Genomic DNA, 20154 nt, shown 5'->3' with positions numbered 1-20154 from the left:
AAAAAGATAACTGCAGGAATATATGTAAAGACAACGAAGGTTTTTTTCTGTGTGTATGGTGGAGTGTGTTTTGTATGAGCTGGAACCTTACCGCATAGATTCATCAGGGAGTTGGATTTACGTCCCCGGAAATTGGCACCTTTCGCTAGTGAGATACGTGATAACGTACGACCTCGTTCGATCGTCGCTGGTTCTGTAAAATAATATTATACTAGGGTAATGTGTGTGTTTTTTTGCTTTGATTGGTTGTTTCACTCTAAATTTGTTGAAACCTTTTTCCTAGTTGTTTCTCGATTGACTGTAATTACAGGCGGTTGAATTTAAAACCGGTAATCACTATTTTTCTTAATACAGTCAAACGACAAACGCGATGGAACAAAATGATAAATATTAAGAATAAATAGACCTCAATGCGATTGTTTGACAAAAAATGTTGTCCGTTCAAATAGCGACATTATCGTAAATAATACGAGAAAAAAAACTATAAGACTTAAAAGCAGTACAATCAGTGAGATCAAAGGGTGCACCGGCTTAAAAAAATACAATTTTCTGTTCTAAATTGAAATGAATATCAAAGAAATTAAAAGAAGGAAACTTAAAGATTTCGAGTAAATTAGGATTATTTTAAAAAATGGCAAACTGATGATTTGCTGATCATGCGAAACGACTGAAAAACCTGTTCCGAATGAGGTTAGTGATTTGAAAAATCATGCAGCGCATACGAAATTAAGCGATCCTAGTTATGAGGTGCGTGAATGAAATAAAAAATCTGAATATTAATCATGCGACTTTTTCGATTGATTTAAGCAACTATTGTTTGAAAATATGTAATTTTATATGTCTAAGGGTTAGTATTTTTGAAGTAATAATAGTAAAATAATAAGGGAATAAGTTGAGCAAATAGTATAGTATCCACCACCAACCTCTTCCAGTTTTGTACGAGCCCCGGCGGCCTATTGGTGTCGAGCTGCTACTCGGATATTCATCCGGTGATTCTAGAGAGCGTTTTTAGATTAGGTGTGAATTGTTGTACGGTTCGGCGGATGCGAGATTTTACAAGCACGCGCGATAAACGTAGTGCAATTATTACAGGTGAAGTGAGAAAAAAAGAAGAAAATAATATTGCTTGTTAGTATTACCAGTATACTGTTTTCTAACTTGACTTGTAAAATCTATGGTGAATGGAAGCTGCTTCGTGTGCTTATTTCGATGGGAAAATTAACTAGCACTACTGCTAATTACTAGTGATTACGTGTAGAACACCAACACCAGCTTAATATGTAATTAGCTGAATGAACGCAGTTCATTTGTGAATTTAAGACGATCGACAAACCAAATCCCTTTAAATGGGTTAAGAATTGAGTTTAAAAAGATCTCTTTGACAGAAGCACAGTGTGGATTGCATTTTCAAAAATCCTTCACCAGATATACGTAGTTCTGACAAGACAAACATTTCATAGAACATTACATTCGGACAAATAGTTAACAATCACATATGGTTTACGACACTTGACACAACCAATACGAGACAAATTACATTGGAAGTAAAATGAGAGAAAAAGTTAAAATATAAACGTAAAACTGTACCCAAAAAAACGCATTCACTTCAAAGTTATGTGGAAATTACAACGAATAAATATAACTTTTGTTGTTTATTATCGCTAAAAAAAACTCAACCCGGATTGAATAAACAAATTCGCTATTACATTGTTCATCGTTTCCACAGTCAATCGCTGTCGTCGCCATCGTCTTTCATCGGCTACTGTCCATATTCGCCATCATCTATATCGTCCTAATAGTCTATATCCCATTGTCCAACATCTACCCATTTTTATCTTTAGTTTGAACATTTTTTGACTCCATAGAGACAGATCGCATTTTTCGGCGGTTCGAATTCCCCGCTCTGTAGCGCCGAAATTTTTTTCTTCTCTAAACCACTGGCAGTCCTGCTCCTTGTGACCGATTTTACTTATTTAATTGTACTTTTTAAGCCAAGTAAAATTTGAAAAAGTAATGTATGGGGCATTTAGAGAGCTAATTATTATCTATAAAATTGCAAAACTAAATGTTGTTCTATCTTATGTTTACCGCGCACTCCAGGCTCACACCAGTTAGTGCACAAAGAGCGCTCTTTGTGTAGCACTCAAAAAGACAAATGATAGAACAATACTTAATTCAACAATATTGTAGATAATACTAAGCTCTATAAGTGCTATAAGCTCTGCTCCAAGCGGTTATTTTCATAATCGGTAAAATACCACGCTCTAAAGCTATTCTAAAACTCGCCAGGCGATTGATTCAATTGAGTTATGTTGGATCGAATTTCCCACACGACCCAAATTAATAAAGACAACTAATAGTTCGCATGGGTAGAGAGGCAAATCTTTGAGAAACATTTCCGTGCGGTTTTCTCGCATAAGACAGTATTATCATCCAATATTAAAGGAATCATTTTCCACATAATTTTGAAGTGAATTTTTTTAAGGTGTGAAACCTATATCGTAAAGTGACTAATAGAAGTCACACAGCAAAAATGCAAAAAAAAACTAAAATACCTTACCTCGAATGGCTAATGAGTCCTGCGATCCCCGGTAGTAATCTCGTCGCATGGAGTTTGAGCTTTGCAACCCGATTCCTGGCGGACATTACCAGACAAAACAACAAAGGAGTTTGCGGGATACGCACACAGAAGCACAACAAAACGTCACCACAATAACATGAAAACAACAAAGAAAAAAAAAACAAAACTTTGTGTAAAATGTGTAAAACAAAAAGTGTGTAATCAAAGTTGTAGATGAAAATCTAAATGAACTGATATTGTTTGTCTCGCTTTGGTTCTTTCTACCATTGGATTGTTTGTGATAGGCGGCTTGCGAGTTACAGCAGGTTGACATCGATACAATGAACTAATAAATCACGTGATCCTGCGTACTTACCGGTCAAGTTCGTATTGGAACCCTTTTTGCCTCGACTACTGAGGCTGGAAGTTTCGCTCAAATCGACCGAACCGGTTTCGACGTGTATCGTTTTGGGCCGCGGTCGACTCAGCTTTTGTGGGCGCATTTTCGCGATCGGTGTCGATGTTTGGTGCATTGCAGATGCCGGTGACTGGTTCAGCTGTGCCTGATGCTGTTGATGCTTAATCAGCAGCTCTCGGTCAATGGTCTTACCCTGAAGGGTAAATTTCCGTGTTATTATTGTTGAAAAAAATGTTCATAATCTGCTGTATTTACCTCTCTCTCCGCTTCTTCGATGGCCTTCTTGAGTTTGTGTGCTTCCAGGATTGCTTGTCGTCGGGCAAACTGTTCCTCCTTCTTGCGAGCTCGTTCTTCCTCCTTCTCCCGTTCCTTTTCTCTTCGCTGTATAGCTTCGAATTCCTTTCGAGCCTTGGCTTCCTCCGCTTGCTGTCGTCGCTGCAGCGACAGCAGCATAATTTTCTCCTTTTTCCGCTCCATTTCGTCGACGGAGCTCTGTAAAATATGAATTAATAATTAGAAAAATTGGAAATTTAATTGCAAAAAATCTTCAAGTTTACTGATTTTAACCCTCAATCAATAACCAAGCATAGTTATTAATGTTCAAATTACAATGAACAGCTTCAAACTGGAACGAAACGAACCATTGCACCGTGAAGAGATTGCAAAATACGATAAATAAACCACAGCGAGCTTCGACTTCAAGCTAGGCATCATGATTAAATAAACAGGAACTTACCGGATCTAAATTCGTGACGTCTGTTCCAATTACCAGCTTGGCTTTCCGCTGATTCTCGTTCTCACTGCCGTAACCATCTCCGTTATTATTGTTGTTGTTATTGTTGAAGTGGTGAATATTGTTGTTATTAACGCCGCTGTTGGTGTGATTCGTTACGTCCTCCAAGTGGCGCCTCTCGCTAAAGTCCCTCTCGTAAGCCATACTCTGGCCACCGCTGCCGCCAGTGGTGTTGTTATTGTTACTGGACCGATTGCCAGTGGTGCCCGTTTCGAACGGTGACGTTGCACTGTCGATAATACTCTTGCGGCTAACCACTTGCTCCTCGTTGAAGTTGGCGGAGAAACTGTTTGCTGTCTTCACGCTGAAGGTGCCAAAATTGTTTTGATTGTTCTCTGCCGGAGGGAGGTAATGAAAAAACGTATTTTGAAATCGTCACAACCGACCGCAACCGGAAAGAAGGAAACCACGGTCCGTCGTCGCATCGTCGCAAGACGACGTCAAGTGACCTTCTTTTCGCAGGCAGGGTATAATGGCTGACTGGCTTGGCTTGACCGTGAACTGATTAGCAATACATATTTGTCGAAAATCGCTATTGATGGGAAAGTGGAATTTACGATGTGAGTGGAAACATGGAGATGGAACGCTATGGGCTGCCACTCAGCTCATATAGTTAACGTCATAAAGTATCATAATCATCGCGAGTGGGATCAGTCGAGCGTAACAACGACAGGGTTGCCGTTTTGTGAAGATCTATTGCAATCTGTTGTGTTTAAATAAGCCTTACGATGTATTTTCTGCTATCACGGTGCAATTTTGATATCTTGTGTGAAACATTTTTGCATTCTTTTTATATTTGCACAATTTCAGTGTAATTTTTGTATTATTTTCGTGTCTTTTATACCTATACCTTACCTTGATTCTGTCATTTGTGTATTTCTTTTGTGTTTTTGTTATCGTTATATATACTATTTATCCTATGTTGTGTTATTTTTGTGCTTTTACCTATTTTGGTAACATATTTGAATTTTTTTTGTATCGCGAATTTGTATCATTTGGGTATAATTTTATTGTTATTTTTGTATCCTCTTTTTATATTTTTTTATTATTTTTGAGTCATGTTTGTACCTCTTTGTGTCATATTCGAATCTCCTGTATTTTATTTTTCCATCATTTATTGTAGGTATATTTTTTATCATTTTTCTTTATGTTTATTTATTTATTTAATTATTTATAGCTTATTGTATCCATCCAACGGCGCAAGAGGCGTGAATGCTAACCACTACGCCGGGACTAACCACCATTATAGCTTGGTTCATACCGCGGATGAATCCGAAAAAGGAACGAAGTATGAACCTATAAACGTATTTTGCACAATTATTGTTTATTTTTATAATATTGTTGCGTCAGTAAATATGATTGTGAAGTCTGAAAGGACCTTTAATCCCATGGCTTTGCTTTGATATACTTGTGATAAAATTCTAAGACGCTTCGACCCAAACTGCCCAACAATTTTAGTAAATCCCAAATTGGGCCTCATTCGCAATTTATTATGCAGGGTATCAAGCTTTAAATGGAAAATATTCTAATGTGCCTCAGATTATGGTCGTCATGTTCCTATAATTCTAAGTTTAATAATTTCCGATTGGAAATAAACAACATTTTTCAACGAAAACTATTTGGCTGCACAGTTTACAGAAACCACACCTGGACATGGTGATAAACACCCCGCAGCCCCACACTTCATTTCGCAGTTCACTATTTGCAGCTGCTAGTGGGTTGTGGCGGCGTGTGCGGTGCGCCGCCACCCACTAGTGCTGATGCCATAGATTTGCCATTGCTCAAGTGTGCACAGCTTTCAACATTTCGTGTCGTCACGGTTGAAGACATAAGGTAACAGAGTACAAAGCAAGGAATAAATAAGATTTGCGATACACATATTATAGGTATGAAGCTGGTGGCTAGGGCTAGTTTAAACTCAACTCAATTGAAAGCGAGTTTTCGCAGCGGTTTTGTTTTGCTGTAGGGGAAGGGCGGTAAAGACGGACACTGCGGGAAAGACGGACACTTGTCATATTTCATAAACAATAATTTTTTGAAGCAAATCAATGATGGGAAATGTTTCTATAGATTGAATTAACACTTTTGAACTAAACTGCCGATTTTTAGCAGCGTAGCTGACAAATTTATAAGCAAAGCAAAGAAAAAATGCGTATATACGCTAACCGATGTAATTTTGTGCGTGAAGAAAATAGCTGGTACATCGTTAAAAAACAACATATTCATGCTAAACCGACGACATTGCGTTAGTTTGATCTTTCACTGAATATCCATTGGAAACCTAGTGAATTTTTGAATATTCAGTAAAAAGTTATTGAAGTTTGAAAAAATGGTATCCAAGTCGGGATAGACGGACACCCAACGGTAGGGAAAGACGGACACACTGATTTTGAACAAAATGGGTTCACAACAACGCCCAACAACGATTAAACCTTGCAAATACATCCATATTATATATGTAAAAGTAACCAGAAGTCATATAACAGTTGGAATGAGCCAACTTTTAGAAATGATTAATTCGTCACCAATTAAAATATTGAAGGGAACCATTCTATTTTCTCGCTCAAAGGGGGGATCCGGAAGGGGATTTTCTCAAACCAATTCTTTCCTAAATACATGATGAAATATGCTAATTTTTTTTAATACTGATAATTCAACGACGCGTGACACCTTTTTGCGAGTGTCCGTCTTTCCCATATCAAGTGTCCGTCTTTCCCGCCCATGCGCAGAAACTCTGATTTATACATGATGTTTATAATATTAAAAAACGCATAAATTTTGGAAGAAATTTTCCAGCACACGTTATAACTTTATTAGACAGAGACTTAAAGGTTCAGTTTATACGAAAATTGGGATCAATACAGTTATATTTGAGTAGATATTGAGTCTTTACCTTAAGGTGTCCGTCTTTACCGCCCTTCCCCTACATGATTAATTTTAAATTTCAACAATTGGCACAAAAGTTTGCATTTCATTGAATCGCTTTCCTTTTCTCCAAGATCTCCTATTTTTGGAACGCGTTTAATTTGGCGGAATTTTTATCACTGCTTGTTTCACTCACATTCAATGGCGATTTTCGCGGAAATTTAAAATTTTAAAAATACAATTCAATTTACCTCTATGGCTTGCTCTTTCGGATTCTTTGCTTCGTTCGCTGGTGTCCGCATCACTGCCGAGCTTGTCTTTTTTCGGCGAGCGTTTGGTTCGGAGTGGGGGTTTCGGCCGCTTTGGTTGCTCGTTGTCGAATGAAATATAGAAGCCTTTCTCATTCACTTCGTCCTGTTGTGGGTCCTTGAAAACCGAGAAAAATTGAATAAAATACTGCTTAAGACTATACGATTAGTTTAGACTCACATGGAAACTATTCGAGTTGAGAGTCGGCCTAGTCGGTGATGGAATCCTATAAGTACGATTACCGCTGGTAATATTCAGTTTGCTTAAATGCTTGTCCAAGTCGTGAACGTTATTGCTCTGGGGGGCTTTGTGGCCCATCTTACTGCTACCGTACAGCTGTTCGAGCTGTTGCTGTTGCTGCTGTCGTCGGGTAAAGCTACTGTTTTTCGATGTGTTGATCTCGATGTCGCCCGAATCCTCATCGCCGATGAAAGAAATGCTCTGCGGTGCCATATCGTCAATCGGCGGGGACAGTGGCATGCTTCGGTTGTCCCGAAAACTGTCATGATGACTGCGATTTTCTGCACTGGGCGAAGAATTGCTGCTACTTCCATGGTTGATCATCTGAGATATTTGATTTCTAACGCGATTGTGCTGTGGGCTACCGGAAGAGCCATGGTGAACTTCGAAAAGATTTTGGAATGACTGTTGGCTGCCGCCGTGACGGCTATTGGGACCATAGTTTTCGACCGCACCACTGCCGGAATCTCCGTTATGATGCAGTGAAAAGCCACTTTGACTAGGGGATTTGTTGTATGGTGAACTTCTCATGCCTTGATTCCAAGCGTTAATGTCTAGCGCTATGTCATTCGTGCCACCTCGTTGGTTGGCGGCGGCTGCCGCGGATTGGGCCCACGTTCTTCGCTGAGCGGGCTGCGGAGGGGTGCTACTGCTGCTGTCATGCAAAAAGAATTGATTGTGCTGCTGTTGCTGCTGCTGCTGTTGAAGAGGGGACTCCTTAACCTCTTGCAGCAAATATGAATCCCGATAGTGGTTGGAATCCTGGTAAAACTGTTGCTGTGGTTGCTCCGTATTTAAATACGGATTGGATGAGTATTGGTTTTCCTTCCGGAACTGCCCGTTCTCATATCCCATATGACTATTGTTGGGATACGGTTGCTGCTGTGCTTGCTGAATATATTGGCCCTGGTCGTTGATGTATTGCAGGGTGTGCATTTGCTGCTGCTGTGTTAAATATGGGTCACGACTGGGAGGTCTTGTGCCATAGTTAAGCGGTGACTGTTGAGGTGGCTGCTGCTGCAGCAGTCCAGCTTGCTGCGGTAGATGAGGACTAGAGCCGAACAGTTGAGTAGTGATGGGCCGGTAAGTTCCGTGTATCGTTTGCTGGATATTTTGCTGAGACCCGTATTGCTGAAAAACGTTAGACACGTCGTCAGTTTTTGTATAATAATATCATGTTGAAAACAGCCGACATTTTAAAGGTTTCACGCGTTATTCATATAACAAAAGTTGAATAATTAAAACAAAATCAATCAGTCCTGTGATTTTGACTTTCTTCGAAGATTATTGTTACCACAAAAAAATATCTTGAAAGTTTAAAATCCATGTAGAGTGAACATGTGATCGATGTTTTCGGTCAGCAATGAATTAAAAAAATCAATTTAGATTATTCTGTTAAACAAAATTGCTGAAAAAACCACTATTGATTTTTATTCGATAAGCTTTATCAGTTCCATTTACGATACTCTTGGAAATGCAAAAAAAATGTGACTTCCTGCTTCTTTTACAATATATGCCGCATAAGGATTATGCGATCCCTGGATGTAGCTTTTCTCGAAAAATAGCAATAACTAGAATTGGTTTCTAATCTAGCAATAACTGAGAAGCAGAATCAAATATTCAAATTACTTGACCTTAAAGTGTTCATGTATTTTACCACCGGCAATGTAATGGGAGGAGGAGGATTTCCATGATCACGTGCCATTCGACTGATTATGACTGACCGATGACCGCGCGAGCGATATGCTAAATGAGGACCCATGCGTGATGCATGAATGAACGAGGATGCTGTTGAACTCACCTGGCTGAGTAGGCTGGCGATTTGCTGGGCATGCAGTAGCTGTTGGGCCTGGATCGTTTGTGCCTGGATCTGGCTCTGCTGTTGAGTTAAACGCTGAATGTCAGCCTGGATGTCGTGCAGGTTGGAGTTCATTTTTGAAATACTTTGCTACAAGAGGCGCAGCGCAGCATCGAGCGATGCGAAATGGCGGCGTGGGATGAGTGGGTGTAGCATGGGAAAGTTTGCAGCAGAGTGTCACAGTTGTCGAGAGGTGTTGGTATGGTTATTGATATGATGTAAGTGGATGTGTAGTTTTGGTGGATTATTGTTGTGGGACGAATGAAACGAAAAGAGAAAAGGGTCAAGCGTATAAAAGGGCTAGCATAATAGGATTGTTATTCGATATTTTATGATATCATTGGATTAATTTGCTTACATACGAACACAAAAAAAAAGATTATTTCACATTGCCATTATGCTTGAAATACGAGCAGCAAACATAAAATTACAAAAACTTAGGAAACTTTCGAGCTATAATAAACAGAGAAAAAAACAAATTATTTACTTGATACTGCTCCAGGTCCATGTTCTCCAAATCTGGTGTCTTTTTGGGCTCGATGATTTGGGCATTCCATTTCGATTCGTATTTACTTTGATCATCCAAATCCTGTTCCAGAAAATATTAGGTAAATTATAGTGAGGAAAAATAAACACAACACAATGCGCAACACGAAGCTAACAAAGCAAGTACGGCTCTGCCAAAGCAGCATGCAAATTTCTTTTTAAAAAGGCTTAAAAACATAAGTTAATATTAAGCAAATTTAAGATTTCGAGAAGCAAAATTTGTTTTAAAACCGATTTTTGATCAGGAAGTAGCAGCGTCAGCACAAGCAAAACATTGTAACGTATCGGACACTGTACCTTTAGAGAACACGGCCGCTCTGCTTTATCTACCGTAGCACCTCCAGTGTCTTCTACTACCACCGTTTCACCGGACCCATTGGATGCTTCCGGTTCCGTTACACTGCCACCCTTATTACTCTACACCAGTGCGTGTGTGCATTTACATTGTACGGGTTTTTTGCATAACAGATCACAAATGGCAACGACCAAAGCAGAAGTCACAAAGGATCAGATGTTGATTCCGGTTCACGTTCACAACAGTTAATTTTCGAGAACGTTGTTCAGTGGATACATATTTACAGGTACATTCCATACAGATTCCGTCACCAGGGAGGAAGTTTGATGGTGGGTGTTTAATTATTGAGTTATAAAAATAAATGAGAAATAAAGAGAAACGTAGAGGTAAATACTATAACTAAATCTAAGCTTATATAAACAATGATTTTGATGTTTCGTGCTAAATTTTATGATGTATTAATTCGTTTTGATATAATATGTTCAAGCATCATTCGAGTCGCTCAATCGTCTCCAATAAGCCGAGTGATGCGATTAGATTTGATTTCTGCAAAAGCGCTAAGTAACTCTGAAATCCAGCATATTATTATAATTGGAATTCTAAATAACAGCTAATGACCAGCGGATTGAAGTATGGATTCATCATAGTTCGCAAGCTAAGACGGACACGTTCCCTGAGGAGCCATTTTTGTTGGCTCCTCCCGGATCCAAACTTGTGTGAAGAATTGTGTGTAGTCACCATAATTGTGATAAATAATAAACTTGGTACTAACGTACAGGCAACATAGAAAGATCGTTCAGAGCTAGCAGATATCGATTACAAAAAATGATTAGTCCTCATGGACTAAGATGGAGATCCTCATGCTATAGCATCGTGGCTTGTTTCCCGAAAGAAATCTATCCCGCTGAAATGTATCCAGGTCTACGTGTCGAAATATACCCCTTAGAATTCTAAAATTCCTTTCACTTCTGATCGTAGTGCTGCAAGTTATCTGGAATCGATGAACTGCTAGAAGCTGATCTCCAAACCTATTACCAGAACGTTCGGGGACTTCTGTTAATTTTGAAATCAGAATAGGTCTGATGCCACTCTCCTGAAAAATGATTTAGAAACTCTATTGGCTTTAGTTTCTTTCGTTTAAACCAATGTAATCACCGGTCGATGTTCGGAGATTAAAATTAGCGGTGATTTTTTCATTAACTGTCAAGTAAATAGTTAACCAAGTACACTCGTTGCTTTGCTGCTTTGTTCGTACTACCGGCTCCACCCCGGAGCGAAGAATTTGAATATCGTGAGGCGGTTTTGTCGCCACTGGATAGCTGATCCAACATTTACAACATCCTATCCTTCTAATGAGAGGCTGGTTTCGGTTGCCTGGCGGAGCTACGCGACTGTAGGGTGCAGCAGAAGCTGAAAAGGAAAACAGAGAGCAAGGTGGTCTCATCGTTCGGCGCCTTAAACCGGGAGGTCGGAGCAGCCGGCCAAACGTCGAAGAACTTCCTGCCTAAAATGGACATTTTTATGCGGAAGCATCAGTCGAAACCGGCCGTGTCTGAGCAGTACCCAGATGAAGCAGGTGAAGGTGTTGGTAAAAAATATCCCTATGGAGAAGCGCGACATCATGGTCATAATGGACGACGAGATCTACTTGACGCTGGATGGCAACGACTGGCAGGGTACCAGATACTTTACGTTCCTCATCAAGGAGATAAGCGATAATGCCGAATATATCTACCGCACCAAATTCCCAAAGAAGATCCGTCTATTGCTGAAGATTAGCGAGAAGAGCATTTCCAAGTCGCAGTCCTCTTCTTCGGAACTGGCGGTGAACGAATATATATACAGTAACGAAATGCCCGTCGGAAGTTGCTGCCCTGATCAAGTATCACGCGTAGGAGGATGTGCTCTCTAGACCGGATCTGACCTCGGCCCATTCTGCCAAGGGGTCATTTGAGGAGATGGACCCGCTGAGAATAGACGTTGTATCGAAGTCCTTACCAAAGCCCCCAGCTGCAACCGATAGAAAAATTTTACCTCGAACGGAGCAAAAAACATGCCGACATCGATTTTTTTCGTCAAACCGAAACTCGTTGTGAGAGATATGCAACAGGCCGTTTTAACACGTAGAGACATATCGTCAAGTCAAGTTATCGACATATGATAGTTTATATAGCAAGAAAAGAAATAGTCCCTAGTGACTGGCTTGGGGAACGGCGGATAAGGCAAAGGAAAAATATGAATCATAATCTGCTATCTTGACAGAAACATTGCTTTGCGTCCACGAGGAATGAAGCCCCACTGGCAGATTATAGCTAATACTCATTTTTCCCTATCTATAAACTAGCAACCTCGTGGTTAACTCTATCGAAAGCTACATAGAAATTTTCCTTTCAACCTGGTCGAGCCATCTTGCCTGTTAGACATGTCTGTTCCCGGTACTAATATGGTTGCTGAAGAGAACCGTTTTTGTAGCACTATAGTCTATCATCTTTACAACGTATCTGGCACATTGTAGCCTTCTGGCTTTTCAAGATGTACGATAGAAATCTCTCCAAGCAGTTGATGTAGCTAGGGATTCATACGCCTTCGTCCCTCTTCACTTTTACTTTGTAGTCCGTTAAATATCACCCGCAGCGCCTTGCGCTCGAACGCTTCCAGGGCGTGTATGTCCTCCGTGAGGAGCGTCACAGTTTCTGACCTAATAAGGGTTTTGTGAGCCGCTGGATTTTCTTAGCAGTGGTCCGTTCTCAGCCTGCGTAAATAATCTCCTCTGTAGCAAAGTTTCTGGCGATAATAATAGGCGAAGAGTTGGCTACCTTTACGAAAAATCGTGCCCCTCACTTCGATGCCCGCTCTTCAGATTGCATTTTCAATAAGGATGTTAAATACAGGACCGTCTATCCCCGTGCCGCCACATTCTGGCACGATTCTTAGGGACTCGAAAATGTCCCCGAAACTCAACACTCGCTTTAGGGGAGCTTTGATAAACCACGTTAGTTTTTCCGGAAAACCATTTTCGTGTATCATCTGCCATAGGTGTTCGTACTTGACTGTATCATATGTTGCCCTGAAATTCACGAAAAAACGATGATGGACACGTGGTATTCCCGATATTTCTACGGTATCAAAAGTCGGGATGCTGCTATCGTTTATAGGTACTTCCAGGTTAACTTACGTTCCGCCTGCTTCTGAAATAGCGTTTCAGAGAAGTTCATCGAAGAACGTGATTCCTCGTCCCTGCACTTGTCTGGTTTTGCGGTGTGCAGCCGTCCCTTACGAGATTGGTTCATCTTCTCGTAGAACTTAGACGAGTCGTTAACCGTGATCAGGTTGTAGCTTAGACGACAACACGATTTCCTAATGCAATCTATATTAGAAATCAGTTCAATCATATGCTTCTGCATACCATCACATCAAAGAACCTTGATCTGATCGAGTTCAAATGCGGCACTCAACTGATATTCAAATGAAACAAACCACAAGTTCGATCAACTTACTACACCAAAATAAATCTAATAAGGCATCTGTCATAATTTAAATCATGCTGTCAACACGATAGATTTACCAATATTTTTATAAATGTCAAAACTACTAGAGTGTTCGTTATGATTTGATAAAAATAAAATAATCACATTGCAAATTGCAGAAATACCCGGTTGAATTACAGTGCCTTAATGATACATTACTATGGATGCATTATCAACCGTAAATATGTTAGTATACCCAACAGAATAAACAGAATAGATCTAAATAATAGCTACATTCGGAAAACAAATTTCCGTTTCATTCATAGATATAGATATTAGCACAAAAAGCACACCGCATACACAACGCCCCCTCTCACCTTGTTAATAGCTTGTAAAAAGGCTTGTTTTCCAACCGTTTGCAACTGCTTGGACCAGGCGGATTCTATCCGGCGTTTCTCCTGCTCGATCAGTCGTCGTTTCTCCTCCAGTTTCAATTTGATGGTGGATATCTTACTGGCGTCCTCGTATCCTGGTTGAGTATCATCTGCAATTGAGCGGGAGAAAGAGCGAGCACTTGAAACAAACATCAAATTTCACAACGTTTAACACCACCTACCAGAATCATCGATTTTCTGTACGCTGATAGCCTGCTGCTGCCAAGTTGTTGTGTTTCCGCTAGGCATCCCCGCAAAGGATGTTTTCCTTCGCGGAGTACCTTCTACGTCAGCCATACTAACTAACCCTGCGTTTCCACCAACACCGCCGAAATTGGAACTCATATCGCCATCGATAATGTCTTTTTCAACGCTGCTGGAATGTAGATTGGTGCTGTTGTGCCGCCGCAATGTCGGTACCGGTTTCTCAGTATCTCGATCCTGTTTCTCGTTACCAGACGAGTCGGTATCGTAGCCGAACTGAATCGATCCACGCGCATCGGCCAAAGACGATCGCACTGGAGTGGCGGGTTCCACCGACGTTAGGCTAGTGTTGGAAATTTTGCGTTCTCGCTCGAAGCGACCGATCGTGTTCAATTGGTCCTGTGAGCCACCAAAGTTCTCGATTGTCAGCTGAGATTCTTCACTAAGTGAGTTGCGTCGCGAACGCCGACCTAATGAAAAATTTGGAGATTAATAATAGAAATCTTGAGTGCGAATTGAATTAGAATTATAACAAAAAAAAGCCTTTTTAGCTAGCATTCAAAAATAAAAGCCAGAAATTGCATAATACATAGTCTCTATTGATACAAGCACGAAACACTGTAGCACTTACCTGAAAAACTCGGCTTCCGGGTTTCATCCCAGTTACTGGGCCGACCTGCAGGAATACTATCGCCTAAAAGCATCGTAATGAAAGTTTTAAAAACAACGAAAATGCATCGATTGAGCGCGTGATCAAATGCGTCAAGACTGAAAAGCTTCATGGTAGATAACCGTCAGTTCGGGGACTACAGTAGCCCGAATCATGAGACACCACACCAGCACAGCACAGCACCCGAGACTGGTAATTTGAAATTCTAACACGTTAGTGCGCGCGACGGAAGGGTATACGCTTTCTTTCCTTCACACGCAAGAAATTTTCCTTTCAGTTCACTGCGCAGCTTTTTCCTTTTGCCTGACTGAGCAGCAGCTCCCAACAGCAGCAGCGGCGCAGCGGCAGTAGCTCTACTTAGCTATTGTTGCTTCTTGGAGCTGCGTCCCGTAACTGATCGGGGTTATTACTGAGGCATTTTCGTTCATTTCTTTTCGCGCTTCGCTTCTGTAGCTTTGGCACATTCCACTATGCACTTCCGACCATGCACCGTGCCGTGATGATGGCCTATCGCCTATGATTTATGCCCAGCGGTGTGTTGATGGTTTTATTGATTGAAGTAACATGCGTGCGAAGCCGTCTAGTGGTGCGATTTTGATCGTCGGGATGATAAATATAAAAGTGTTTGAATAACAGAGAGGGTTACTGCTGTGCCTCTAGTGTTTCACGATTTACCAAAAATTATTTCAGTATATTCAAAAATGCTCAGCGACTTAGATGTACTTAAACATCGAATATTTTTTAAATCATTAATTTTTCCTGATTTATATTGTTTAAAGTCACCTCCAGTAATTGTATTATAGTGTGCAATCACGCACGTTATTTTGTTTGGTTTCGATTACTCACACCTTACGATATTTCTGTAGGGTGTAGTTATTTATTTCCCATCTTTCGTGTTATTTATTACTTCTGGTTCAAATCAAAACTATTGAAATGTGACTGGAAGCTAATTGTTAGCATCACTCTATGACAGGGAAAGCTGATGATTTTTTTTCTTTCGAATTACATGAACATTACATTTTAGTAATGCAATGTGCAACGTACGGATTTATCACCCGTAATTGGTGGTTTGCTTGAACAAAATGTTAATTACCTACTGGCTGCAGGTTTAACAGGCGTATTAAGCTTAGATAGAAGGAATGTTAAAAGCTTCCCAGAGAGTAAATCGTGTGAAACGGCAAAATCGAACAACGGTAGAGCAAAAGAACAAAAGCGCCTCAACATCAATTGGCGGAAAACTGTGGATAATGAGCATAGCACCTGCTTTTAGATTTGGTACAGAGCAACAATGAATCGAGAGAAAGCAAAAACTAAAAACGAATCAATAGATGAAACGCGATAAGCCTTGATTGCACACATCTCACATGAAACTCAATCAACGGATTTCGCAGCCCGGTGATAAGCCTAGAAGACAGTTCAGTGGTTAGTATCACGATCCAACTGAATTTAAATAGAGGACATAAACCTTAAGACGCTAGATTGATATTTTTATTCATCGTTTAATTTTATTATCGAGCCCGTAGGTTTCATGATTTCAAAGTTTTTTTCTAAGATAGAGTTCATGGATATATTACCGGATTTTTTTTAAAGGTACCCCAAATATTTACACGAAATACTCCGAAGCTTGGTGCTTCAATTCATAAAAACACCGGCAAATATATTCATCATTTTTGGAAAAACGTAATACGCTACGAAAAGTGAAATTGAAATAAAAACATTTTCAAAAGTTTTTAAATGAAAATCATTTGAAAATTTTTATTTCTGAGCAATGCAGATAAACTAATAAAACATACTGGTCGACTGCAGATCCTTATTATTTTCTGCTGATGTTGATCAATTCATTCGCACCTTGGACAATTTGATCACCAATTATGTTAACATACGTCGACCCGCTCGCAAGCTTCCGTGTGGAAGCGCGCATCTTCGTCGATTAAGACATGCAAGATCTTCTGCTCTGTGCGCATTTCAAAAATCGCGCTGCCAAGCCATTAAGTGACACTTTAACCGTGTCTGTAGTTATTTTCGAGCCTGCAACCCTCTTATAAATAAACAGTAAACTCTACGAATGCAAGGAAACCTTCGCAGAGAACCGAAGAAATTCTGGTAATTTGTCAACTCTTAGAAAAACGAAAATGGTCTGCCTGTACCTAGATCTGTTTCTGGACGATCGTATACCAACGCTGCGCGCGATAAATGCAGCCTCTTTACAACACACTTTAAACAGGCTTGGAATCGTTTTCCTGATTCCTTAGAACAAAGCCTCTGCTGTTGGAAACACTCCTAACGCAGTCGTCAAGCTCAATCTTTTTCCTGTAACTGAGGATATTATCGAAACTAAAATATTCGTTGAGGGCTGAACCTGACCGAATTCCCTCTTGCATCCTTAAAAAGTGTTCTACTGTTCTCGTTAGACCTCTCTCTTTCACTATTCAATCCACTATACAATGCTTCAATCCAGCATTGTAAGTTTCCCACCCTATGGAAAGATTCAGTTATGTACCCTGTACACAAGAAGCGTGATAAGCGCAACGTTGAAAACTATCGAGGGAATAAAGGTGCTCTAGAATGCTTGAGATAACCGTGAATGACGCTTTGTTTACTAGCTGTCAACACTAGGTACATTTCTTTAGACCAGTATGGGTGTTCCAAAACGTTCAGTCTCTACGAATCTCGCTGATTTCGTCTCGTTCTGCATGCGCAACATGAATTAAGGCATGTGAATTGATGCAATGCGGACCTGAAAGCAGCGTTTGATAAGGTGGATCACGGTATCTTCCTTGCAAGGTTTGAGAAGCCGGGAGTTTCCGGACCTCGCTGCAAGTGGCTACGATCGTATCTAACACACCGTAGGCTGAGTGTGAAGATCGGGTCCGAGTGTTCCGACTCATTCTGCAACATCTTTGACGTACCACAGGGGAGCAATCTTGGACCACTGTTCTCATCTTTTTTTTATAAATGAATTATCAGCTCTCATGCCACTTTGCTGTTGGTCTTTTTATACCGACGATGTAAAAATTTTTAAGGTAATTGAAATGGATTCCGACTGCATTGGACTTAAAGAATTTAAAGAATGGTACTCGAGTAACATGCTAATCGTCAGCATCTCAAAGTGCTTCACCTTCTCCTTTCGACGCAAAAATAAGCCTATAGCTTTTAGCTGGCGAGATATTTGTTACAATGGACTATCATATTCGTAATCTTGGTGTCGTCCTGAATAACGGACTAACTTTTTGTATACATTATAACGACATTATCTCCAGAGCCAATAAGCAACTTGGATTGTTTTTTAATCGCTAAGGAGTTCCGTGACCCGTGCCGTTTTCTATCATTGTACTATTCACTTATAAGGTCTGTTTTGGAGTTCGGATCTGTGATCTGGTCTTCTCATAAACAAATTTGGATCGCCAAAATCGAAGCAGTACAGAATTTTTTTACGATTCGCTTTGCACCGTCTTCCATGGGGTAATCCCAGAAACCTACCCCCGTATGAGGAACTTTGCCGGTTGCTTAAATAAGAGAAGACGTGCCAATGCTCAAGCCATGTTCCTCGATAGAATGATTTTAGGATATATTGACTGCTCCGCCATTGATATGCATTTACGTCATCATGACAAGTAAAAGTGAGCAGATACGAAGAGAATCTTTCACTTACACCCACGAATCCTCTAAAGGTTGCTCGCGATATGTAACTATAAATTATAGTCGTAAATGCATATCAATGCATTTTTTCTCAAAGATTAGCCTATAGCTAATGACGCCAGCAACCGTTTCTGGGAAAATTACTCCGTCCAAGTGCATTTGCAGTTAAATATTAGATTCTCTCTTTTTTAGGTTTCCTATCAATTAAGAATACAAAAAAGTTGTTTTTATTCCAAAAAGTCAGAAAAATTATGGAGCCAAATTGTCCCATCTTAAAAATAATCGCATATCAGTCCCACGAAATGTTTTTCCTGAGAATGGATTTGTTGTTATTTTTACGCTTTATGATTTTAAAAATCATCAGTTAATTAATAAATACACGGTTGTTTTAAAGAAATATCATACGAAAGTTACTTGAGTAATTCTCGTTAAAACAGGGCCACTAATGACAGCAGGTCTTCAAATATTGTAACTTTTGCACTTGAATGGTTGGAAATGGTTAGAATATAAGAATTTTTAATATCTCGAAATAGTGGACCTCTCGCGAAGGGGCTCGATGGTTTAAAAAAAATTGAATGTTTAGCAAAACATTTGAATTTGCAATTTGCAATGAAACAACTAACAAATGGGATGATTATGTAAAGAAGAAGAACAGAACTTTCAAATAAAGTAAAACTTAAATTTTTCGGCGGTCATCTTGGATTTAGCACCTATATTGGATTTTATGAAAAAAAAAATCGCCGTTTCCACCATGAGCACCTCAACCGATTTTCATTTTAAGACCACCATTGGAAAGCTAAGAAAAAATACGATTCGTAGCATAACTACTTCTATCACAGAGCGATTGCGACTGAGAAGAGCTGACATTGGTATGCGATTATTTTGATACTCGATGGCCTAAGTAATCGCATATCAGTCTCTACCTTATTCACAAATAAATGCACTGTTTTGATGAAGAAGTTATGGTAAAGGTCTATTTCATTATTTTAAAGGGCGTCCCACATCAAATTACATCACGGAAAAAACGCTGTAGAAAATTACTCAATAGATACTTTCTCTTGAAAATTTGAATAGAAGTAGTTTAGAGTGTATTGTTTACACTGTATATTTATCGCTGTCAGTTTTTCGAAAATTGGAAAAAATGGCGCCACCCGAAAAGCAATGTCGCGAATTGATTTTGCGCAAGCACCTGGAAAATCCTCAACTATCTTATCGGGACATCGAAAAAAAAACTCGGGATCGACTCAACTGTGAGTCGGCAACCTCCAGCACAAGTTTGATGTTCCGGAGCAAATAAGGAAGCAGAAATTTTTAAAGTTTGCCAAGAAATACATGATTTGGCAAGCGATCTGCTCATGTGGTAAACGGAGTGCGCCGTCCGTAACTACCGGGACTGTAAACGGGCAGATCTACCTCAAAGAGTGTCTACAGAAGCGTCTGCTTCCTTTGTTGAAGCAGCACGAGGGCCCTACGATCTTCTGGCCGGATCTACCTTCGTGCCAATATTCAAAGGATGTATTGAAGTGGTACGAAGTCAACGGAGTCACTTTCGTACCCAAGGACATGAAGGTCCCCAACGCACCGGAACTCAGGCCCATCGGAAAATACTGGGCTATAATGAAGCAGGCAATACGGAAACATCTCAAAGAGGTCAAATCTGAGAAAGACATGAAGCACAAGTGGGTTTCCATACAGAAGAAGCTGCATCCAGATTTTGTGCAGAATCTTATGAGCGGAGTTAAACGTATGGTGCGCGCATACGGTTAAGGTATTAAAGCTGAATGAAATATGCCAAAAAATTACTAATGGGTTATATTTTATTGTCCAAAAGTTTGAAAAAGATCGGTTAACTAGGT

At 40.1% G+C, this 20154-nt stretch overlaps 1 protein-coding gene across 12 annotated transcripts in view; it reads right to left on the bottom strand.

The window, feature by feature from the left end:
• LOC128738061 (patronin) overlaps positions 1-20154 on the bottom strand; it is an 82144-nt gene that overhangs the window by 9118 nt on the left and 52872 nt on the right. For 2 of the 12 annotated variants that reach the window (XM_053832887.1, XM_053832895.1), the window contains 13 exons: positions 14621-14683; positions 13968-14459; positions 13729-13895; positions 9887-10006; positions 9531-9632; positions 8987-9133; positions 7126-8316; positions 6888-7062; positions 3715-4106; positions 3234-3470; positions 2937-3171; positions 2561-2635; positions 92-193 (listed from right to left, as the gene is read on the bottom strand). In XM_053832887.1, the coding sequence (XP_053688862.1) occupies positions 92-193; positions 2561-2635; positions 2937-3171; positions 3234-3470; positions 3715-4106; positions 6888-7062; positions 7126-8316; positions 8987-9133; positions 9531-9632; positions 9887-10006; positions 13729-13895; positions 13968-14459; positions 14621-14683 (3498 nt within the window). Of the gene's footprint in view, positions 1-91; positions 194-220; positions 996-2560; positions 2636-2936; positions 3172-3233; positions 3471-3714; positions 4107-6887; positions 7063-7125; positions 8317-8986; positions 9134-9530; positions 9633-9886; positions 10007-13728; positions 13896-13967; positions 14460-14620; positions 14684-20154 lie in introns of those variants that run through there. The other 10 variants (XM_053832888.1, XM_053832897.1, XM_053832890.1 and 7 more) reach the window with 10 other exon arrangements.

Source organism: Sabethes cyaneus, chromosome 2 (genome assembly GCF_943734655.1).
Source record: "Sabethes cyaneus chromosome 2, idSabCyanKW18_F2, whole genome shotgun sequence".
Lineage (NCBI taxonomy): Eukaryota > Metazoa > Arthropoda > Insecta > Diptera > Culicidae > Sabethes > Sabethes cyaneus.
Note: the sequence above shows the minus strand (reverse complement) of the source record. Positions and strands in the feature narration are given on the sequence as shown.